Source organism: Cricetulus griseus, chromosome 5 (assembly GCF_003668045.3).
Source record: "Cricetulus griseus strain 17A/GY chromosome 5, alternate assembly CriGri-PICRH-1.0, whole genome shotgun sequence".
Classification (NCBI taxonomy): Eukaryota; Metazoa; Chordata; class Mammalia; order Rodentia; family Cricetidae; genus Cricetulus; species Cricetulus griseus.
The window spans coordinates 133,487,563-133,512,264 of NC_048598.1; the positions used below are offsets into that span (position 1 = coordinate 133,487,563).

Below are 24,702 nucleotides of genomic sequence, written 5' to 3' on the forward strand. Positions count from 1 at the left end.
GCCAAGCTTGAGGATAGTCTGAATAAGATCTGGGTTGGGTGGCAGGCTAAAAACCCCCAACTCTGCTTGCCTTCTTCCCCATTCTTCCACTAACCCCAAACTGAAATGAGAGTGCAGTGCTAGCGACTCTCAGGAGGGTACCCCATTTCCCAAGCTGCTGAACCGCAGAGCAGTGTCCTAGCTCGCGCGCTCCGCCTCATTGTTTCACCACCCGCCCAGAGCCCGCCAGCATCCAAATAAGCCCTTGTCCCAGAAAGCGGGTTGGGGCTCTGTTTGCTCCAGACTGACCCTTTGCCCCTCTTCGCCCGCAACTACAGCCCTAGACCACCTTCTTTGCCAACGTTCTAACCCATCTCTAGGGCGGAGCCCAAAGTCCCTAGAGGAGCCGGGTGGGTGCTGTCCAAATGCTAGGAGGCAGCGCGGGATGGGAAAGGAGCCTCAGGCCTGGCCTGCACCAGGCTCAGCGCTGGTGACAGCGCGATTCCTCGGAGCAGAGAGTCTCCCCGGCTACAGAGGTAGGCACCCAGCAGCAGAAAACACAGGGCCAGACCCTGTGAAGGCTGCACAAGTTACCGATTGCTACTCACCCCAACTGTTTCTGTCCCTACGGCTCTTGGCCATGGCGGTCTGTGGGATCGTGGTGGCGAGGCGCTGTCACTGCTCTTGTGGTCTTCTCCAGGGCCGCAGGTTGCTGGCAGAAAGAGGCTCCGTGCTGGCTCTGGGCGCAGTTCACTCAGACTCTGAGGATGTTGCTGTGGCGCTGGTGGGAAGGTCTGGGAAGGAAAAGGGAGGAGAAAGCTGATGAACCAAGCTCAGCATCACCAGCTGGAGCTCACACAAATACCAGCGTCACACCCTCCGTACCCTGGCCCACCCCCAGACTGTGAAGACAGTGACAGACTATATACTGCAACATTTTCAATAGAAAACACATACAAATAAACAGCACTCCCCCCGTACACACTCACAGAATTTAAAAGCATTATCTAGTGACAGAAATACATAAACCATCATTATTGTGGCTGCTCCAATACACTCTAGCAACATTTCAACAAATGAAAGCATTCAGCATTATCCTCCAGGCACCTTTAAAATTTTCATTTTAAAAATAAGGTCAGATTTTAAAAAGAGGATACCTTGCACTGTTGTTCATGTACACAAAGCAAAACTAAGTCTTAAAATTAGGCTAATTTAGATAGAAGTAAGAGATACATTGTAATCTGTAACTGGTTCAATGGCTAACGGAACATCTCCCCAAAGTTGCAAAGACAGTCTGCAGTTATATATATATATATATAGTCTGACAGCAAACATGTGAACTAAAATCAGGCTCCATCATCAGGGTGGTGCAGGACACTTTGGCAGCCACAAAGGTTACAGGCAAATTTGAAGGAAAAGCAAAATGCAACAAATACTAAAAAATATTCTTGCTTTTTTTTTTAATGCTTCTTCCTCTCTGCCCAAACTTCAGTGTGGTCAGCATCCTCCAGACCCATCCCTTCACGCTCAGGCCATTAGATCCTTTCATCCCATTCACCTCCTCAATCTTGTCTTGCTCACACTCACTGCCAGCCTCTTAATGGCCAGATCCTTGGGCTCCACTTAGGGCATATTACAAGCAACGCCCTTTCGTCAAACCCATTTTCCCTTTTAGTGAAGTAATTTATGGGTAAAGACTTTGAGATGGGTCATTACAAAAAAAGCTTCAGTAAATGACTGTGTGTATATATAGTATGTTTTCACTATGTCTTCAACTGTTGCTCAAGGACTTATCACCTAATGATTTCAGCAATCCTGGTATTCTTGTCTAAATTACTTTCATATAATTATTTTAAATGGAAATTTAAAAATAATACTATAATCTCTTTTACATTTTACAGTTAAAAGCACTCTCTTTCAAAGACACACACACACACACACACACACACACACACACACACTTTTATATGTTGAGCAACACTAACACTAGGGTGGTTTGAATGAGATATCTCCCAATAATCTTGGGCATTCAATTGGTGGCACTGTTTTGGTAGGTTTACCAGATGTGGCCTTGTTAGAAGAAGTATGTCACTGAGGGCAGGTTCTAAGAGCTTGCTTGATGCTTGCAGTTGCAAATGTGAGCTCTTAGCTGTTCCTACCACTCTGCCTGCTGCTGCCAGAGTTTTATCCCTCTAGAACTGAAGCCCCAAATAAACCCTTCTATAAGTTACCTTGGTAATTGTCTTAGGGTTTCTTTCTTTCTTTTTGTTTTTTGTTTGTTTTTGTTTTGTTTTGTTTTAGAGGGTTTCTCTGTATTGTTTTGGAGGCTGCCCTAGAACTTGCTCTGTAAACCAGGATGGCCTCAAACTCACAGAGATCCACCTGCCTCTGCCTCCCAAGTGCTGGGATTAAAGGCGTGCACCACCAAAGCCTGGCTTAGTTAGGGTTTCTATTGCTGTGATGAAAACACCATGACTAAACAGCAGGTTGGGGAGGAAAAGGTTTACTTGGCTGACTCTTCCACTCACTGTTCTTCATTAAGGAACTCAAAACAGGGCAAGAACCTGGAGGTAGGAGCTGATGCAGAACCATGGAGAATCATAGAGGGGTCCTGCTTACTGGCTTGCTCCTAATGGCTTTCTTAGCTTGTTTTCTTATTTAACCTAGGACCAAGGATGCCCACCCACACACAATGAGCTAGGTCCTCCCCCATCAATCATTAATTAAGAAAATGCCCTACATCCAGATCTTATGAAGGCATTTTCTCAATTAAGGTTGCTTCCTTTGAGGTAACTGTATGTGTCAAGGTGACATAAAACTAGCCAGCACAGTCATGGTGTTGTATCACAGCAACAAAAAAGAATTACAGATTCATGAACTCTTTAAAGACTGTTCATTGTCGTCCTTATTTACTTTTTAAATGAGCATGTAGAGATGTGCAGATGTTTGTGCTGTTAGAGCTCAGAGGGGATGTCCAGGGTCCTGCTCTTTCACTCTCTGCCTTACTCTATTGAGACTGGGTCTTTCATTAAACTTGGAGCTTACCAATTAGGCTAGGCTAGCTGTTAGCAAGGCCCAAGGATGCTGCTGTCTCTCCCCTACCCAGCACTGGGGTTATAGGCACCAGTGCCATCTTGGCTTTTTACAAGATAGAGATTTGAACTCATATGTGTACAGCAAGGGCTGTTATCCACTGAACCATCTCTTCAGTCTTCCTGCTCTTTTTAATGTTCAGAATTGCCCAGATTTAGCCAAATGGCACCTCTTTGCGTCTGCTTCTGTTTGTAACATTTGCCTAATTTGTTTTAGGCACTTCCTGAGTTCTGGCACAAGGAAATGTTTCAGGATTCCCTCCTCTTGCCCTACCTCAGGACTGGGAGGAGGCATTTCTCAGACAGCTCTGGGTTCCTTTTAGGTTGTGCCCCTGCTGCTAGAGTGTCACTGTTTCTTGATTCTGTCAGTAGGTATTTCTGGAATACTTTACCTATGACAGGATATTGCTACACTGCTCAGGTTGGCCTTGAACCCCTAGTTTTCCTGATTACAACCCCTGAGTAATCCATTATAAGTATGTGCTACTGTTATGCCTGGCTGTAGTGCAGTGCAGTGCAGTGCAGTGCAGTGCAGTGCAGTGCAGTGCATTGTATTTTGAGACAGGGTTTCCCTCTACAGTCCTGGCTGTCCTAAAACCTGCTATGTAGACCACACTGGCCTTCAACTCAGAGATCCTCTGCCTCCTGACCACAGTTTACTAACTGCAAATTTAATAAACCCCAATGAAATACTTTAAACTACATGAAAATAATCATAAAGAGTTATTTGTTATATTTGTGGGGCAGTTGTAATTGTAAAATGCTAGAAACAAGTGAAATGCCTATACATTGAAGAATGGATGAATTAAATGTGATGTATACGCACAATCCACTAGTATGTGTCCTTAAAATAAAAATTCAGAAGATCATTATAAACTGACAAAATTAATTTCCATCCATTTAAATGGAGGCTGGACCAAAGAACTAGTAATATAATTGAAAAGGCTGAATAATGTTCCTATTTATCTATGCTATGAACACGGTAAAAATGAACCAGAGGGCAATGAGACATGCTGCTGATAGGAGACAGGTGAATGGAAATGGCAGGAGGGGCTGGGGTACTGATATTCTCCAAGCACAGCTTGTGTACATAATTCTCTTACAGCTGAGACACTGTTTCACAGTCTCCAAAATAAATAAGTAAACTAACCAGCATGTGGATGGAATTATTTTTAACACAGTGGTTAAGATCAAGCACAAAATGTTGAAGGAACTGAAGTCCAACTGTAAAACTCCATTTAAAATAAAAATGAAGGCCAGCAACATGGTTCAGTGGGTAAAAGATGCTTGCTGCCAAGCCTGACAGCCTGGGTTCAATCCTTGAACCCACATGGTAGCTAAAACCTCTTAAGGTGTTTTATATGTCCCAAATGAACACATGCAAATAGCCAGTGGGGCAAGACACGATGACATCTTCACTCATTACAGAAATGCAAAACCACGTGGTACCCCTTTGCATCTGGAGTGATTATAACCAAAAGAGGCAACAGAAAGCACTGATGAGAATGTGGAAAACTAACACCTTGACACACTACAGGTGAAAATATAAAATGCTGCAGCAACATGAGAAAGAAGTCTGGTACTTCATCAAACCAAACACGGGACTACTATGTGACTCAGCAATTCCCCTTCTAGGTGTGTATCCCAAAGAAGCTACAATGGAAGTCCACACAGAAGCTTGCATAGTAGTGTTAGTGTGAATGATGTTGAAAAAGTAGAAGCAAATTGTGGTGATTTGAAAGAAAATGACCTCCACAGGCTCATAGAAAGTGGCACTATTAGGAGGTGTGGTCTTGTTGGAGAAAGTGTGTCACTAGGGGTGGACTTTGGGGTTTCAAATGTTCAAGCCAAACCCAGTGTCACTCTCTCTCCCTGGTGCCTGCCAAGCCACATACAGAACTCTCAGCCACCTCTCTGGTAACACATCTGCCTGCATGCTGCCATGCCTTCCACTACAATGATAATGGACTAAACCAATCAAATGTTTTCCTTTATAAGAGTTGGCATGGTCATGCTGTCTCTACACAGCAATAAAACCCTAACTAAGACTTGTGGGATATTTGTTTACACTACGTGAAGATGTGTCTATGTTTTGCCTCACCTGCCTAAGGCACCTGACTGGCTGAATAAAGAGATGAATGGCCAATAGCTATGCAGGTGAGAATAAGCAGGGCTTCTGGGCAGAGAGAGGAACTCAGGGTTGGAATCTGGTACAGCAGGAGACACAGCAAGACATAGAGAAAGTCAGATTTACAGAATGGAGGATGGGTAAAAAGTCACATGGCAAAATATAGATTAATAGAAACAGGTTCATTTATAAGAGCTAGTTGGGAATAAGCCTAAGTTAAAGGCCAAGCTTTCATAATTAATAATAAGTCTCTGTGTCATTATTTGGGGGTTGGCAGTCCAAATTAGGTCCAGCAAGAAAGACTTACTACACAAGACACAACTCAAATGCCAAATAACTAATGGGTAAACAAATGTGGTATATCCATACAATGGAATACTATTTGGTCATAAGGAAGAACACTGACACATGCCACAACATGAATAAACTTTGAGGTAAAGCTCTTGTACCTCTAACATCTTATTCTATAAACTGTTTCCTACTCTGTATCCTCAATTATTTTTCTTCAATTGGTTCTTTTTCACATTCATTTTGCCTTATCATAAAGTCCTCCCTAAGTCAGGAATTTTCCATCACTGATGCCCACACTTGCTGTCTCCCTCTATATTATAGAGTCCATGATATACCATCTATGTCAGAGTCTATAACAAGTAGTTTTGAAGAGGTATTTGTATTGAATAACATGCTTTTGCATGTATCTCAAAAACGCTTAAATAAAATAGGATATTACTCTCATATGAAAATTTGTTTGAAGACAGGTTGACCTTGGCTAACTCATCAGCTCAACATATCATAGATTATACTAGTTAGGAAGTAAATTAGGCTGCTGTAAAACAAATTCTAGTGGCTTAAATCAGAAGAATATTTCCCTCTAATGGAACAACATGAACATCAAACATGGTACCTTCAAAAGAAGACCAAGATTTGTACTTCCATCCTTTACTTAGGGCTTCCATCGTACGATGAAGGCTACCTGCTCTAGCTTATTATTATTATATTATTACTTAACCAACGTGAGCATTAAGAGGGATCCAGGTGTAGTTTTCTCTCTTTGTGGAACAACCAGCTTCCCTGTAGTAATTAGGACCAGTAACTCCAACCAGCACGACATCCCTTTTCTCATCTGTTGATTCTGTGGCCCGAAGACCAAACAGCAGACATGGTAACAGCTTAGCCCCCGACCCTGCCCACAAGTTAATGGAATTGTGACTTATTATATGAGGAAAAACATCTGTCCCTTGTCCAGTTAGGCCTTCAAACCCACCAAGCCCAGTGTGTAGAGACAAAATTATAGAGATTAAGTTATAAGGACAAAATTCTACAAGAATTATTAGGAATAAGAACAATGATACTTGTAACCCTTTAGTTCACAGGCCCATGAGTTCTGACCATGGATTATATATGGCAAAATATGAATGCTGGGTTAATTTGTATGCCATGTCTTCATGGGGGCCACATCTCAGTCAGCAGACACCCCCCCCACTATATCAAATTTGGCATTTCTGACTCATAATTGTAAGGCCAAAGCACCTAACTCGACAACAGGACTATACTGACACACCACCTTCTCAGCAAACTCGGTTTCTTGTCCAAAGACAATGCTGTTCGTGACAGTAATACATGGAGATGAAACAAGGTGTTCTATGAGCCCATGGGTTATGACACTAGAAGGAGCTTTATGGACAGTAAAGACAAACACTGTGCAATATATATCTATTTCTGTGGAGGCAAATCGCCTTTCCTATCAACATAGAAAAGATCTAGTACAATTAAATTGCCATCAGATGACTGGCTGATCTAGGAAACAGTATCAGACTTGAGTCTCTGTAATGGCCTCCACTATAAGTATGTTAAACACTTCACAATGCCAATACTGAATTTACTTGGCAAACAGAAATCCATACTCTTAAGTCTATTATTTAGCTTAAGTTCTTATTGCCATATGGGGCAACTAAGCAAGCACTACAGTGACTGGGGCAAAGAGACTGTCTGGCTGACATCTATAAGGCAGACAATCTTGAAGAATCACTTATCAGGGTGAACACCCTCAGGTGGGGAAGAACTTGGTTCAGAAATATTTCCATATTGTGTGTAATTCTAATAATCCACAATACCTTATCTACCGACTTCCTTAATTTGCATCTTCTTTCCAAGTCACTGACCAAACTATTACCTACTGTGCATAAATCAATATTGACTCATACCTCAGGCCAATTCTCCATTCTAACAAAAAGGTCAATGAAATGTACTATTCAACGTTGTACCCACTGGGAGGATTTCTCTTTACTGTCATTCCTCTTTGTGGATCAGCGGCAAGCTACTTCACATTGATGCTAACACAGAATGCTGACTATTAATAAACCAGTCTGCATATGCTCTTCCTCCGCTAAATGAGCCTGAGCCACAATCTAAACAGAAGAAAAGGGGTGTAGGGAGAGGATGAGGAGGGCAGAGCCATGAGGTTTGTCAGAAATGTACCTGTGCTTCCAGATCACACCAAGCTTCTCCAGTATATACTGTTCCATTCAACAATGGAGTTCCAATCCCTGCATTTACAATTTAGTAAACCAGAAAGCACATAGTTCCTAAAAAACAGTTTATGTCAGTTGCAGAGAAGAATGAGTGATGGGCAAAGGGGTCCAGACTAAGCTGGTGAAACCCACAGAAACAGTTGACCTGATCTGGTGCTAAGTATCTACCAAATGCCTAGTAGTAGAAGTCAAGAGTCAGCTTTCAGTGGTGTAGATGCCACAGTGGACATGTGCTTATTCCAAAATCCTAAGTCATATCCTTTGTGCTGCAATTCTCATTTTGTATTTGCAAGAAACTCCATCTGATATTTGTGTCTACCATCAGGTCTGCTAAGAACTAAATTCCAAGTATCAAGACACTGTATGCCATAGCATGAGTCATCAGCCAGGTGTTATGTTGTTCGAGATCCCATGAAAACTGGTAGTCATGTGTTATGAGGAAAGATCAAAGAGCAGTGAATGTAGTACACTGTCTTCAAAACCCACACAGGGCAACTGAGCACATCAAATCATCCTCTGAGATGGATAAATTTCACTGACATACGAGGGCCACATAGATTTATGTGTCATCCTCTGGCCTGTTTTGCTCAGTTTGATCCCAAACTCCTACACTCACGGATCTCCTGTCTTCGGTTTCTAAATATACATGACTGTAAGTATGAGATCACATCTGTCTTAATGGTCTTTCTAAAGTGTGTAGGATGGTAGATACTTCCTGTTTCTATTTATATAACAAAATCAAAATAATAGACTGCCATGACGTTCTTCTAGATAGCAAGGAAACAAAGGTCAGCCTAGAATTACACTGTGTCACTGAGCAGAAGAGACAGAACAGTAGCCATGCTATTACAGCCTCAGGAGAGCAAAGTGCTTCAGATTATCCTTGTAGAAGAAGAACTGAAAAGGCTTCTACATTCTGGGCTTCAAGTCAGCAGCCAGGCTCAGCCCACCACGTTTATGTTTATTAACTCTAGAAAAAAGGTCCTAAATGCAGTATTACAAATTAATTGGCACCAACATTTAGCTGGCAGTTCATGTTTATGTGTGGTGTATATGTGTGCACATGTACAGACAAGCCTCTCTGTTTGCTCACTTATGAATGTACATGCATGTGGAGGCCAGGAATTGACAATTTCCTCCTCAATTACTTCTCTGCCTTTTTATTTTATCGAAGCAGGGTTTCTCACTGAACCTCAAGCTCACTGTTTCAACTGGACTGGTTGGCCACAAGCCCCTGAGATCCTCTTGTTTCTGCCTCCCCAGTGCTGGAGTTATAGGAGATACCACCATGCCTGGCCTTCAGATGGGTGCTGGGGACCTAAACTAAGGATGTGTTATTTGTTCAGCAAGTACTTTACCTGTAGAGGTGTGGTGATATTGTTTATGATGTAACAAATAAAGTTTGCCTGTGGATCAGAGTGCAAAGCTAGCCACACTAGTTACCCATAGAGGCCATTGCCTGTGGATCAGAATGCAAAGTTAGCCATACTAGTTACCCATAGAGGCCAGGCAGTGGTGGTACATATCTTTAATCCCAACAGCCACATTAGTTATCCATAGAGGCCAGACAGTGGTGGTAAATATCTTTAATCCCAACAGCCACACTAGTTATCCATAGAGGCCAGGCAGTGGTGGCACACACCTTTAATCCCAGCAGCCACACTAGTTATCCATAGAGGCCAGGTAGTGGTGGCTCACACCTTTAACCCCAGGACTTGGAAGACAGAGGCAGATGGATCTCTGTGAGTTCTAGGCCACTCTGGGCTACATGAGATTGAATCTCTCTAAAAGAGAAACAGAGCTCACACAAGGTGATCCCAGAACTTGGAGTGACATGATTTTAATCTCAGCACTAAGGAGATGGAGATAGGAGTGATATGGCTGGGCAGAGAGAGGAATATAAGACGGGAAGAGACAAGAGAGATGCAGTTTGAGGAGCAGTGCAGTCTGAAGCAGTCAGTCTGAGGATGCAGTCTGAGGACAGCATCGCTCCTTTGGTCTGAGCAATTGGGAAAGGTGAGAATTCTCTAAAGGCTGGCCGATTTGATCTTCAGCATTAACCCCATTATCTGACTGAGTTTTTATTATTAAGTTTTTATTATTAATCTTTTATTATTTTATTATTAAGAACAATTAGAATTTGTGCTGCATTGAGTTATCTCCCCTGAAACTGGTGAATTTTTTTAAAATAATTCACAAACATCTCCAAAGCTAATTTGTCTATTTGGGATGGTTTGGAAGTGTTCACCAAAGTCCATATGCTGGAAAATTAATCCCTATTATAACCATGTCAAAAGATAGGCCCTTTAAGGGATGAGGAAGTCATGAAAACTGGGCCACTTAAATTTTTTAATAAGTTTCCCTCATCTACCTATTTCATAATAGCAAGTTCTTGTCCCCCTGCCTTTTGTTAAGTGATAATACAACCAGAGGTTTTGTTAGAGGCCAACACCTTGATATTGGACTGTGTAGTCTTCAGAACTAAGAGATATGAATTATCAGTCTGTGGTATTCTGTTATAGTAACACAAAATGGACCAAGACACTACTAAATGAACCAAGCATATATGTTTAAATCTCTTACATTTAAAAAAAAATTTTTTTAGATTTTACTTGATGTGTATTTTGCCTACATGTATGGTGCCTGTAATGGTCAGAAGAGAGAGTTGGATTTCCTGGAATGTAGTTATAAATGGTGAGCCACCATGTGGGTGCTAGAAAACAACCCCAGGCCCTCTGAAAGAGCAGCAAGTGCTGTTATTCTGTGAGCCATCCCTCCAGCCCCATTCTCAGATATTTAACCAATGCGCTAATGTCTTTTAGATCTTTAACAGTGATAATGAACTAATTTCCTAAGTGATAAGGTTTAATTTGATTTTCTACTTTAGGCACAGGGGTCACACTGGTCCTATCAGTCCTACAATTTCATATCCCTAAGTTGACATTCACAAGCCTCTTGCTGAGTTTCCTCTGTACAGTGTGCTCATTCTCACATACATTTTGTAACTTGGAAAATAACCTCAGCATTTATGGTTGCTTCTTCTAGATCTTTCATGAAAGACATTTAGGATACTCCATACTATAGAATACCATTGTTTCACAAGGACATATGTTCAACCATGTTCATAGCAGCATTGTTTGTAATAGCCAGAACCTGGAAGCAACCTAGATGCCCCTCAACTGAAGAATGGATTGAGAAAATGTGGTACATGTATACAATGGAGTACTACTCAGCAGAAAAAAGTAATGGAATCTTGAAATTCGCAGGCAAATGGATGGAACTAGAAGAAACCATCCTGAGCGAGGTAACCCAGTCACAAAAAGACAAACATGGTATGTACTCACTCATATATGAATTTTAGACATAGAACAAAGGATTACCAGCCTATAATCCTCTTCACCAAAGAAACTAGGAATCATGAAGGACTCTAAGGGATAAATGGTCCCCAGGAATGGGAAGTGGCATGAACTCCTGAGCTAACTGGGAGCATGAGGGTAGGGGGGGAAGGAGCTGCCACAATAAGAGCAAGAGAAGAGGAGTAGAGGAGAGGAAATGGAGGAGCAGAAATATTGTGTTGGGGAAGAATAAAGGAGAGAGAGCAGGATGAGCGATATCATATCAGAGGGAGCCACTATAGGTCCAAGAAGAGATCTGGAACTAGGGAGATCTCCAGAGACCTACAAGGATGACACGATCTGACAATCCAGGCAATGGTGGAGAGGATAACCTAAAAGCCCTTCCCCTAAAATGAGATTGATGACTTCTCTTTATGCCATCCTAGAGTGGCTGATGGAAGCAGAGACTGACATCCACAGATATACACTGAGCTGAAATCTGGAATTTAGTTGAAGAGAGGGAGGAATGAAGAGCGAAGGGGTCTGTACCAGGTTGAAGAAACCCACAGGAACAGTTGGCCTGAACAAGGGAGAGCACATCGACCCCAGATGCTGTCTGGGAGGCCAGTGCAAGACTGATCCAGATCCCTGAACATGGATGTCAATAAGGAGGCCTCTGCACTCCAGGGAGCCTCTGGTGGTGGATTAGTATTTTTCCCTGGTGCAAGAAGGGACTTTGAGAGCCCATCCCACGTGAAGGGATACACTCTGGCCCTGGACACATGGGGAAGGGCCCAGGCCCAGCACAGGAAGATTTGGTGGACTTTGCAGAGCCCCCGTTGAGGGCCCTACCCTGCCTGGGGAGTGGTGGGTGGATGGGGTGGGGGGTAGGCTGGGGGTGGGGGAGGAGGGATGGGGTGAGGGGAGGGAGAGGGAGAAGGGACTTACATGTGAAACAAACTTGTTCCCTAACTTGAACAACAACAACAAAAAAATACCATTGTTTCATGTTCCTCTGCAGGTTTTATGCAGTTCATCACCAGACAGGTGGCACCATTCCTGAATGCAATCTCAGGGGTCTTTCTTTCTGAGACTATTTCCAACTCATTTAATTTTATCAATCAGGGTTTGGAGAGGAAAAGAGACATAAAATGAAGCTAATAAAGAACTTCTCATAAAAGTAAAGACAGGATTAGGAAATCAAGCAGTCAGTGTTCCACCTTCTCTGGGTGGATACTTGAACCAGAGACCAATTGCTCCATCTTGATGGCACCTGTGCATGACATGGAGCACCCTCCAGTGCCCACCTCTCACCCTCCAGTCTCATGATATTCATCTGGGCATGTCTGTACATAAGCAATGCAACAGCTGGGCCATCCATCTCCACCTATCACCCCTAGCAAACAACTTAGGTATACTAGCATTTCTTAAATTATAGTATGACATTCCCTTGCCTTGCTGGGGTTATTTATTGCTTAGTTTATTTGTCAACTTAGCTTCTTCCAAGAAGCCACCTTCTTCAGGCCCCTGGAGTACAGGACTGTAGAGGGTGGCTATGCAATCACAGACCCCATCCTAATTCCTGAGCCTGGAATAGGTTCTCAGCCAATGTGTCTATGAGGGAAGGAATTTCTACAGTGGCTAATTTAAGGGGAGCCCATTGCCCTGTGCTAGGAAGTTTCAAATTATTGACTTTGTACAATCTTCTGCTGGCTCTGAAAGTTAGGGTTGGGAATAAAATCTCAAGGCCTTGATTTAATTTTGCAGTTGTGTTTCTGTGACCCTGATGTGAATGTGGGGGTAGAAGTTGTTTCATGAGGTCTCTAGAGGTCTTATTTTTATACAGATATTATATAATATATATATATATATATATATATATATATATGAAGAAGGCATAGTGAAGGGCTAGTAAAGTGGCTCAGTGGTTAAAAGCACTTGCTGATCTTGCAAAGTACCAGGGTTCAATTCCTAACATACAAATTGTAGCTTACAACTGGCAGTAACTCCAATTCCAGGGATCCATCTCTCTTCTGGCCTCTCTGGGCACAAGGCTTGCACATGGTACCCATATATATATACAGGTAACACACACACACACACATAAATAAATAAATATTTTTTTAAAAAATAGGAAGGCAGGCCGGGTGGTGGTAGCACATGCCTTTAATCCCAGCACTTGGAAGGCAGAAGCAGGTGGATCTCTGTGAGCTCCAGGCCCACCTGGTTTACAGAGCAAGTGCCAGAATAGGCTCCAAAGCTACACAGAGAAACCTTGTCTCAATAAATAAATAATAAATAAATAAATAAGAAGGCATACTGATACATCCTGAGATTAGAAACAAAAGGAGACCTTGTTAGAATCTTATATGAAATGTAACTGGGCCAGACATGGTGGTGCATACCTTTAAACCCAACACTAGGAAAGCAGGTCTCTATGAGTTTGAGGCCAATCTGGTCGACATAATGAGTTTCAAGACAGCCAGGGGTCTTGTATGTATGAGAGAGAGAGAGAGAGAGAGAGAGAGAGAGAGAGAGAGAGAGAGAGAGAGAGAGAGAGAGAGATTGTCTCAAAAGAGGGGGAGGGGCAGCTGTAAGATAGGGCCATAGCCAGGTACCATGGCCTCATCTGCTTATAACTCTAGTCCATCTGATACACAGGCAACCTTTAGGTACCCTTTCCAAACTTTACCTATTACAAAGTGAATTATTTGTAATTTGTTTTCTTTTTTAGCTAGTAAATTTTCAGACAGAACAATTTGTGAGCCAAATACAGATGGAAACCCTTCTACCAATCCCAATATACTCCCCTAAACCACACTCTGGACAAAAGCTAATGGAAACAGCTTCTTAACATATCCACAGATCAACTCCAGTTGTATTACCTGTGAATCAGTTTCATATCTTCTTAAAATTTTCATCAAAATGACCAGTTCTTTTTTATCATTTTTTAAATTTGAATTAGAAACAAGATTGATTTACATGACAATCCCAGTTCCCTTCTCCCTCCCATCCTCCCCTACCACCCGCCAACTAAAACCCTACCTATCACATATCCTTTCTTCTATTCTTCCCCTGACTCAACCTTTCTGCTCCCTCATGACCTCTGCATCCTTCCTCTTCTTCCCTTCTCATTCTCGTAGCTCCCTCCCCCCTCTTCCCATGCTCTCAATTTGCTCAGGGGATCTTGACCCTTTCCCCTTCTCCAGGGGACAATGTTTGTCTCTTTTAGGGTCCTCCTTGTTTACTACTTTCTCTGGCAGTGTAGATTGTAGGCTGGTAATCCTTTATGTCTAAAAACCACATATGAGTGAGTACATATCATATTTGTCTTTTTGTGATTGGGTTACCTCGCTCAGAATGGTTTCTTCTAGTTCCATCCATTTTCCTGCAAATTTCAAGATTCCATTGTTTTTTTCTGCTGAGTAGTACTTCATTGTGTAAATGTACCATTCTATCCATTCTATCCATTCTTTGGTTGAGGGGCATCTAGGCTGCTTCCAGTTTCTGGCTATTACAAATAATGCTGCTATGAACATGGTTGAACAGATGTCCTTGTTGTATGAATGTGCTTCTTTTGGGTATATGCCTAGGAGTGGAATTGCTGGATCTTGTGGTAGACTGATTCCCATTTTCTTGAGGAGTCACCATACTGATTTCCAAAGTGGTTGTACAAGTTGGCACTCCCACCAGCAGTGGAGAAGTGTTCCCCTTTCTCCACATCCTCTCCAGCATAAACTGACAATAACCAGTTCTTAATTCTAAATAAGGTCCATGCTCTATTGCTAGCCAGGACCAACTACAATAATCACCTTATACTTTGAAAATACAATTTTCTCCTTAACAAACAGAGTCATAACAAGTAAAGAATGATTTAATGTCAATTGTCTAAAAATTCAGATAATAATTGCTACAATGTCTTTTGACAGCTGATTGGTTGATATTTAACAAATCTAAGGAGCTATTTGTTTAATCATATAAAAATATTCTGCACAACTGGTTTATATTGAAAGATGTATTAAGAGACCATACTGCAGCTGGGCACACCTTTAATGCCAGTACTCAGGAAGCAGAGGCAGCTGGTCCTCTGTGAGTTCCAGGCCAGGCACAACTATACAATGACACCCTGTCTCAAACAGCCAAGGGTGGAGCAAGGGAAGAGGTGGATTGAGATATTATATTGCTAAAATCTGTATGTTGTTGAGACTGTGTAGCCCTGGCTGGCCTCAACTCACTAATTAGACCAGGCTGTTCGTGGAACTAACAGAGATCTGCCTGCCTCTGCCTCCTGAATGCTGGGATTAAAGGTGGGAGCCACCACGTTGGACAGCCTAATTTTAGGATTTTAATTAGCAAGTTTGCTTGGATAATAAATTTGAACCTGGCAGGGCAGTGGTGGTGTATGCCTTTAGTCCCAGCACTCGGGAGGCAGAGGCAGGTGGATCTCTGTGAGTTTGAGGCCAGCCTGGCCTGCAGATCTAGTTCCAGGACAGCAAAGGCTGTTATACAGAAAAACCCTGTCTTGAAAAACCAAAACCATAAATAAATAAAATTGAACCTTAGCCACATAAAACATAAAAAAAAAAAAACCAAGGCTTTGATTTTTGTTGTCATTTAGTCTTGGCTAAAATTAAAGTTGACTCTAGAGATCACCAATCACAATCACAACTAGCACTTTACTGAAGAAGATTAAAAGAGGAGAAAACATTACAAGTATACAGTAAACCACTACAATGTGTTATGTGGAACAGAGCAAAAAACTGGAAAGCAAGGCCAGTGAGAAGCTCAGCCTGTACAGGCTCTTGCCTCCATCTGATGGCCTGAGCTTGATCTACATGGTAGAAAGACAAAATGGACTCCCACAAGTTGTCCTGCAACCTACCTACATACATACATACATACATACATACATACATACATACATACACACACACACACCATGGTATTAGCACTCATTTTTCTTCTTATTCCCTATTATAAAACTGAGAAATTTGTAAGAATTCTTTCAATGTTAAACCTACTTAGAGTTTGTTTATAAGTAGACTTAATTTAAATTTCTTTACCAAACAACCTACATTACTGATCTTATTAAAATTAACTCAGCTAGTTCAGAAAAAAAATCTTTAAAATTCTTTTGAAGTTAGTATAAAGCAAATGTTTTCCTGTTTGCATCATCTGTGGTACAAGTAAAATAATGATTATTGCAGACACTATTTTTAACCACCAGGCAGGATCTTGGCTTTCAGTGTTATCCGTTTCTTGGTTGATGGTCAAGGCATATGGATCTGTCATTACTGGCAATGTAAAATACCTTCACTTGTGACTTCAAGCTTTTTATTACCTAATTCATTTTAAATATTGTGTTTCAAAAATAATACACCTAAAGGGTTTTCATAGGATATTTATCCTTGTCTCAAAACTGAGTATTCGGAGTTTCCACTTTGTGAAGGCTCAGGAGGGAAACTTTTCTGAGGTCTTAGCATCAGGGAAAGATCTGACTCTCTTGATCAATTTGTTCATCTTTATCTAAAAAAATAAAATAAAATAAAAAACGAAAACCAAAAACCAAAAAACAAACAAAGAAAAAAAAACCACCAACAAATCTTTTTTTTTTTCTTTCTTTTTTTTGGTTGCATTGTTCTGGTTTCCTGTTTTCCCCCTTTCAAATTCCATGCAGTTTCCTCTCACTTATTTTTATCTTGTGTAAAAATAAGTATTTTGTGTGAGCTGACTCGAACTCTCTATGGGATAATGCAGACAGAAATCAGAACAAATATGTTTCATGCTAGAGAAAGGATCAATGCTCCCTTTTGACCCTGTACATGGAAGGCTGCTTTTCCATCACACGATGCCCACCCTCCAAGTTTACCTCACTATTCTGGGGACAGACTGGTGGAGAGCCCTCAGCTCATGAATGCTTGACAATGACCCTAGTCTCAGAGTGGGTAAGGGTGGGTTTGACTACATGACCAACATAAATCCATGGCAGAAAACAAGTACTAAGATACCAATAGAACATTTGAAGAGACTTTGAGTCATCGAAGCCAAAAGTATGTGCCCACCAAAACAAGTGCCAAGAAGCTTTGAAAGACAGAACTGTTCCTCAGCAAGGTTTTTTTCAAGACAGCACACACATAAGCTTTGTCCCTGGAGCATGTAAGTCTGGGCTTTACTTAGTCCCCTAAATAAGTGCCCTTTGTGTGGGGAACACACGAAAATGCATATATTCCCTGTTCTGTTATGGTGTTAATTTATTTTCAATTATTTATTTATTTAATTATAAATAAATTATTTATTATTAATTAATTAATTAATTTTTATTTTATTTATTTTATTTATTTAAGTGCATTTCTCAAAACAGAATTGGACATGTCACCTGAAACTTGTTCTGTTGTGATTTTCAGTCACTAAACAGACAGTAGCTATGTATTAACCTGGCTTTCCCATTTTTTCTTAAATTCTTATTTAATTTTTTGTTTTGCCTGCATGTATGTCTGTGCACCATGTGCGTGTCCGGTGCCTAAAGAGGCCAGAGGAGGGAGTCAGATTACCCGGATTTACAAACAGTTGTGAGCAGCCATGCAGGTGCTGCGAATCAACCCAGGTCCTCTGTAGAGCAGCTGGTGTTCTTAACCACTGAGATCTCCCCAGTCCTTAATCTGGTTTTTCTGCCGACAATCTCTTCAGGATTCTAGAAATAATTTTACCAGTCTACCTAAAGGTGGTAATTTAATTTCTACCTTCAGAACAGGGTTGGAACTCAAACGGCAAAACAGTCTGTGAAACATTAACCAGATAGCTTCTCTTGATTCCTGCTCAATATTCTGTGTATTGTTAAAGGGTTCAAACCCTCTTACAATTGATAATCCTCTTTGCAATCCTGTAAAAAGCTTTACAAGCATTTCTCGGGTGTCAAATGCAAAAACCTTATCCTCTTCTAACTACAGATAAGGACACTGAGATGTTGCAAAGTATGCCTTGTCCCAGATCACCTCCTTTGGAAGTGCTGGAGCCAGAACCAGACCAAGGTCCCTAGCTTTGTCTTAGCATCTCCAGAACTCCTGGTCCCCTTAAAGTTGCAATACTGTGGCGGTGTTCAGAGACCCCTGGAACTTCGTAGGGACTGGGGGTTTTCAGAAAGGGCTAGGGAAACCACGGTGGAAGACAGGTTGTGCAGGTGTGCGGTCCAGCCTCAGAACTGGTACCACGGGGAACAGTCTGTAAAACAGGAAGGTGCAGTCGGGTGTGCCCGCGTTTAGTTAACCAGGCACTCCCCCACCTCCTTCCCGGGCGGCCTCAGTTTACCTTGACCCTGTGGCACTAGGAGAGCAGCGCTCCAGCGGCGGCCTCCAGCAGGCCCTCCTCCTCCTCTCTCTCGTCCCTCTGGCAACCGGACGAATCCCGGCCAGGCCTGGGCGGGTCCGAAGCCTCACGAACGCCCCGAGCGCCCCACAAGCCGCTGGGAGGCGGGGCACGACGGCGGCGAGGGTGTCGTGCACTCGGCGGGCCTCAGGGCGGCACTCTGGGCCCGCGGCCTGCGCTCTCGGGCGGGCCGGCTCGATCCACGGCGGCCGCGAACGTGTCTCCCGGTGACGCAGCCGCGGGTGGGGAACGTGGTGCGGCGGCGGCGGCGACGGCGGGGACGACTGCGCGCACGGCCGTCTTCGTGAGGACGCGGATCTCCGACGCGGCGCTCGCTCGGCAGGGAACGGGCGGCCCCCTCGGGTGCGGACGGCTCGGGGCCTGGCGGGGCCTGGCGGGCCCGGGAGGCCCGGAGGCCGCCGGGGTCGCGGCCCGTGACGCCCCCGCGCTCGCTCTCGCGGGTGCAGGCGCAGCTGCGCGCCGAGGAGGCTCCATGTTGGGAAGCGCCGCGCGCCCTCGTTAGCGGGATCCGGGCGCCGCGGGCAGAGCCCCGGGCTGGGCGCAGCGAAGATGGAGGCCCCGCTGCGGCCTGCCGCCGACATCCTGAGGCGGAACCCGCAGCACGACTACGAGCTGGTGCAGAGGGTCGGCAGCGGCACCTACGGGGATGTGTACAAGGTGAGGCCCGGGCCCGGGCCCGGCCTGCTAGCGTGGGGCGTCCCCGGGATGCGCCGGACCGCAGCGTCCGGCCAGGAAGCGGCCCGGACCCCGCGGCAGGGTTCCGAGCACCCTGGGTTCCCCACCGGTTCTAATGCTGCCCACGGGCACGGCTAACCGCACCTTCCAAACCACCGCTGAGCTTTTTTGTGGTTTTTAAGGCGTACGTTTGGTGTTTAAGTTACTTTGAAGGATGTTCTCCTGTTAGGGTGGAAAAAATGCCTCGCGGAAGGCGGCAGGGCAGGAGAGAATATTGCAAATCCAGACACTTGCATTCTAAATTATTGTTATGGATGAACTTGGCTTTGAAAAGCTATGTGGATCCTGGCTATGAATTGTGAACTGTAAGCAGTCTGGTACTGGAGTAAAATGATATGTGTGTAAACACAGTGGCCTGTAGGAAGATGTTTTTAGAGACCGGTGAGATGGCTCAGCAGGTAAAAGCGCTTGCTGCCAAGCTTTCAGATCACAATCGGTCCACGGATTCTCCCGGTGGAAGCAAGTAGTCCTCTGACCTCTACAGGCATCTCCCCCACCCCCCAACACTCGCACATAAGCCCAGTAAATAAGTAAAATGTAATTAAATTTAAACAAATTTAGAGAAAGATGTTTTTCATCTGGCAGAAGTTTAAGCATTTGTGCCTGGTTGATAATAAGAAATATAATGACTTAATGGGTTTTCCTATTCCAGTAATTCCTCTCTTTGGGATTTATAGCATTCCATAATCCTGAGTGGATAAGAGCTGCAGTCATTTTAGTGCCCTCTTATATTAAGATAAATAATAATAAATTTGTAATTTGCCATTGCAAAAACACATTTGCATTGCAAAAAGCAATGCCATTGCAAACCACACCAATTTCTTAAGTCAGCTTTGTTTTTGAAGGGTTCAGAAGGACAAGACTATCGATGATTCCCTTATGGCTTTTGGTCTTTGTCTCAAAAGGCAGAATTACTGCAGTTCCTTATGGGTATTAAGAAAAAGTTTCTTTTTACAGCATCTTGTTATTTTGACCTATGTGTCAGTCTGTTCCAAAGAGTGATCTCCATGTAGCCCACATGGCCTTGTTACATGAGTAATCGATTGGTTCCACTGTGGTATGTTGACCTACACAGGTGGTTCTATGCAAGGAAAACATCTCTTTTCTGTGCTCGTTTCTGAACAATTTTGTTAGTAGTTCCTTGGGGTGGTATCAGGATACCCTAGCACTGATTCTGAGGTGAGGGCTCTCTGGATAGGCTTTTTACCGGTAAAAACAGGCATTGAGGCTAGCCAGACACTGTTCCAGGTACTGGGCTGTCCCAACAGTGATCACGGTGCTGACTCTGGTCTTGAATACCTTTGATGCAAAGTGCACAATTACTGTGGAATCTCCTTCCTTATGTAAATTAGGGTAGTTAGTGCATCTTGGGCTATCTGGGCATTTTAGGAAACACTTGGCCTTTAAGAAACAGAAACTCATCTTTGCTTTCTGGGTCCCATTCTAAATCATCTTTGTCTTATGATTCACTGTGAGTTAGACCAGTTCAGTTCCATTCATGGTAATTATACAATACTCTAAATTCTAGTTCTAAATTCTAGTTCTTGCTTCACCCCTCCCTGCTTCACCCCTACAACAGAAAATTTAAAGGGAATATTTTCTCCACAAGGATCTTGCCAAGACCTCCACGTTTATCTTTACAGAGTTAACAACCAGAGCAGCTCTCTGGAAAGATTGTATTCTTGCCTGGGGGAGAGGGGGGAGCAAAATTTGTGTTAAAAGGACAGCTGACTGCCTGCTTCTTCTCCAGCTGCTTCCCGGTCTTCAGCTCATGAGTCAACAGTCAGAGCCTAAATACTTACCACCCCCACCTCCCACCTTTCCTAGCCATGCTCCCATCAAATGTATTCTCCTCACACACTAGACCAGCCTCTGAGTCCCAAACAGCCTTTAGACATTAGTGTGTCCTTCTTGTGTTCATCTCCCTCCCCCATTCACCACCTGTTGCCAGTTTTGCTGTCGAGGAAAGCATTACCTCCATTCTAATAAGCCCAGCCCCTCACCTTGACCTCTGACCTCACCCACCACTCTCCTCTCCCTTTCTGATCTGACCACACTGGCTTGCCCCTGTTCCTTAAACAATAAACATCTTCCCACATTGGAGTCTTTGTTCTGGCTGCTTCCTCTGTTCAGTATCTTTCCCCAGACAGTAAATGTCTTGCTTCCTTCCTTTCAGAATACCTGACCATCTTTGTACTTACTGCTGCCAGGCACAGGGTTTTACTTCTTTTATTTCTCTGTTTTGATTCAATAAAGTACTTCACACAGACAGGAACCACCCCCGCCCCCATGTTTGGGTATATCTTAACACCTCGGATTAGGCTGAGCACAGAGTAGATGATTCCTAAAAGGTTGATAACCAAATAAATGACTCTAAGTGAGTCTGTCACCTGGTTGTCTGAGCACTTAATTTTAACACCACAACAGTGTGTAATTCTCTGTGTATTCCTGCACTGCTCTTCATGATAACTGCATGTCTGCTTTCTTTATAAATTTCCATAGCTTGAGTTTCCTGGGAAAACATCTTTGAAAAGCTGTTTCATAGCATATTTATTGTCTGTGATCTAAGCCCTATGGAATTTTGTGAGTTTATACTTACTCCCTCATATGCCTAGAACATGAAACTGTGGAAGACTTTAAGGCAGAGTGGTTGTAATATGATTGTGTATTTTTAAGAAACTGAAAATCCTAGGGAGCTTTAAAAGTGTTTTCCATTCATGATACAAACTAGTAAAATAATCACAATGAAAAGTAATATAGTCTCTTCCACCACTTACTCATCTTAGGTTCTTTTTATTACCTGAGCTGTATTCTGAAGTAATAACTTTAAAAAGCCTTGAGATTCTTTGTGAATTGTCTTCACACCCTGCTAACACACAGGGTTTGTTGGAACCCCCTGTCTTTCCTACAGCTTCCCAAGAGGTTCACACTCCCATCTTTTTGTTTGTTTGTTTTTTTGTTTTTCGAGGCAGGGGTTTCTCTGTGTAGCTTTGGAGCCTATCCTGGCACTTGCTCTGTATACCAGGCTGGCCTCGAACTCACAGAGATCCGCCTGCCTCTGCCTCCCGAGTGCTGGGATTAAAGGCGTGTGCCACCAATGCCCAGCTTTCACACTCCATCTTAAAAGCCGTTCTCTGCCTGCAAGAGGAGGAATGTAAAGATTCAGATAAATGCAGGAAATCTTTGAGGACAGAGCAGGAAATGGGGGGGGGGGCAAACACAAAGAGAAGAAATGGATGATGGATGAAGGGTTCCAGCAAGGCGGATCCTGTTTGCTAACAGGAAGGGGGGAACCCTGAAGATAGTGTCTCCTACCTCTGTCCACAGATGATTTGGGCACACAGAACAGTTGTCTGGTCATTATCATGTCTCACAACCTGTATCATTTTGTACCATTTTGAACCAAAATTGCTTCCAGTTTAGTTTCCAGAGAAATTCTAAGATCTTTTCACCTTTTATAGGATGTAAATCTGGAGTAGGGGATCTATGTACTTTTTAAAAACTCTTGTTAACTCTTTGATTATCTAAGTGTGACATGTTTAGTTCCAGGATAGCTGTACTATAGCAAACAGACCAATTCTTAGGAAATATTTGCTTAAGGATATTAGTGACAGTAAATTGCCTGGATATATATAATAAATATGACTAATAATGTAGGTGTCCTCCCCTCAGGCATTTTAAGTGTTTTTAAATGAATCCTTTTCATTGTTTTATAATGGCGGACATGATATAGCGTGTGCTTGGAATGACGAACACGTTTTTAAAATACTGTTTTTAAAAGAATCCATTGAATGAATCTCTAAGTTCTACATTAGTTATTTACAATTTTTAAGATTCTTTTGCCATTTTAAATGACAGTTTGTGTAGAAATCTTTTGTCCTATCGTCGTACCATTTCTGTGGATTCCTCTGTAAGTTAGATGTGTTAGATCTGCAGTAATGAATCCCTCTTTTATTCAAAGCCCCCCATTCCTTTCCCCCAAGCCAAGAGTCAGGATTCTGGAATGGCTTTAGGCATTTTTGAAACATATGGTAGGATCCCATTATAAAGAAACAGCTTAGTACATCCAGCATTGGATAGTGATAGAGTGTGCCAACTCTGTGCTGGGGTTTGGAGATGCAGGCGGAGGAAGAGAAAGTACACTATCAAAAGGAGTGTGTAGTTTAGTCAAGAAAAGAGACATGCAATCATCATAATTTGGTAAGTGCCATAGTAGATATGGAAATCCTCAACTCTGTCTTTAATAGGGATGGGGCAAGGTAGTCAGCTGGGGAAGATTGACAAAAGAAGAGTCAGTAACTGGAGTTTTGGAAGGTTTTGTTGTTGTTACTGTTTTATACAGATTGGTTATTAGATTGACCAGGTAGGAAAAGAAATTTCAGATTGTGGGACTAGTATTCACAAGCACCTAGGATCCTAGGAACTGGCAGAAACTTTGACGAGGCTTGATGTATATGCATCTTCCTCCCAGGTCCCTTGCAGCAAGCCTGGAAGAGCTGGCAGTGGAGGGCAGGAAAAGACAAGATGGCAGATCTTGTATGCTGGCGTGAAGGAATTTGTATTTTTTTTTTTTTTCAGTAGTCTGAGGTATTTTAGGAGGAAGTTTTCCTTGGTTTAGGGTAGATAATACAGAAGGGTTAGAATGTAGAGAATAATCAGGATGAGAGTTGATTTAAGTTTGGATATTGGTATAGGAGACTGAAGGGTGATGGATTTGAGTTCAGATTTATATGATGGTTTTTTAAATAATACACGTGACCTGTAAGAGAGAGAGAGAAGGTAATTGATGGCATTTAGGTGTTTTGGTTTGTGTTTATTTTTGTCTTGGGTGACAGTTTTTGTACTATTAACAGGAAACACAAATTTTGTGGGATGTGAATTTTGTGTTTGGCTTTGTTCGTCAGACATGGTGTAAGTAAGTGAATGTGTCTCTTAGGTAGGAGGAAATGTTCCAGTCCTGGGAGCTCTGAACTGGGGATACAGGTTTAGGAGTCATCTCAGTGCCTGTGATGTGTAGTGAGGTCACCCAGGAAGTTTTCAGGAGAGCCAAGGCAATGTCAGTCTCAGAGAGGGGCAGAAGAAAACAGTTCACTGAAGGTGTCAGAAGAAACAGGGCCCAGGGAGGTTTTTTCCGTAGGAGTTGAGACCTGCTCTTGGCCCTCTCCTGCTTTCATCTGCTCTGTTTGTAATGAGGAAACATGGTGGTTAATAATAATAACAACAATAATAAATGTAGTAACTTTCAAGAATAATAGCTATTATTATTAATGTTGTTATTATTGAAACTACATGGCCTTACATCTACCGCTGTACCACTGTTTTTGTTTTTTGCTTTTCAAGACAGCGTTTCTTTGTGTCTCCTTGGCTGTCCTGGAAGTTACTATAGACTGGGCTGGCCTTGAACTCAAAGATCTGCCTGCCTCTGCCTTCCGAGTTTTGGGACTAAAGTCATGCTCAACCTAACCTCCACCCTCAGCTTACTAAATATATCTTGAAGAAGAGAGCAATATAGTCATCAT

General features: G+C 42.8%; 3 protein-coding genes across 4 annotated transcripts in view; 1 reads left to right on the plus strand and 2 right to left on the minus strand.

Annotated features, from left to right (window-relative positions):
• The window catches only part of Atl1 (atlastin GTPase 1), a 65,730-nt gene extending 64,963 nt beyond the window's left edge, over window positions 1-767 (minus strand). For both annotated transcript variants that reach the window (XM_027418175.2, XM_027418173.2), the window contains exon 1: window positions 588-767. In XM_027418175.2, coding sequence (XP_027273976.1) covers window positions 588-621 — 34 coding nt within the window. In that variant the 5' untranslated portion in view covers window positions 622-767. The remainder of the gene's footprint in view (window positions 1-587) is intronic.
• On the minus strand, window positions 633-19,053 carry LOC113836000 (cleavage and polyadenylation specificity factor subunit 6-like). The gene is made up of 2 exons (XM_027418176.2): window positions 18,371-19,053; window positions 633-773 (listed from the first exon to the last, which is right to left on the minus strand). Exons 1-2 carry the CDS (start codon window positions 19,027-19,029, stop codon window positions 734-736), a joined length of 699 nt encoding a protein of 232 aa, XP_027273977.1. The 5' UTR covers window positions 19,030-19,053; the 3' UTR covers window positions 633-733.
• Map4k5 (mitogen-activated protein kinase kinase kinase kinase 5) overlaps window positions 18,965-24,702 on the plus strand; it is a 90,673-nt gene continuing 84,935 nt past the window's right edge. Inside the window, exon 1 of the mRNA XM_027418172.2 lies at window positions 18,965-19,105. Within this exon, the coding sequence (XP_027273973.1) occupies window positions 18,998-19,105 (108 nt within the window). The 5' untranslated portion in view covers window positions 18,965-18,997. The remainder of the gene's footprint in view (window positions 19,106-24,702) is intronic.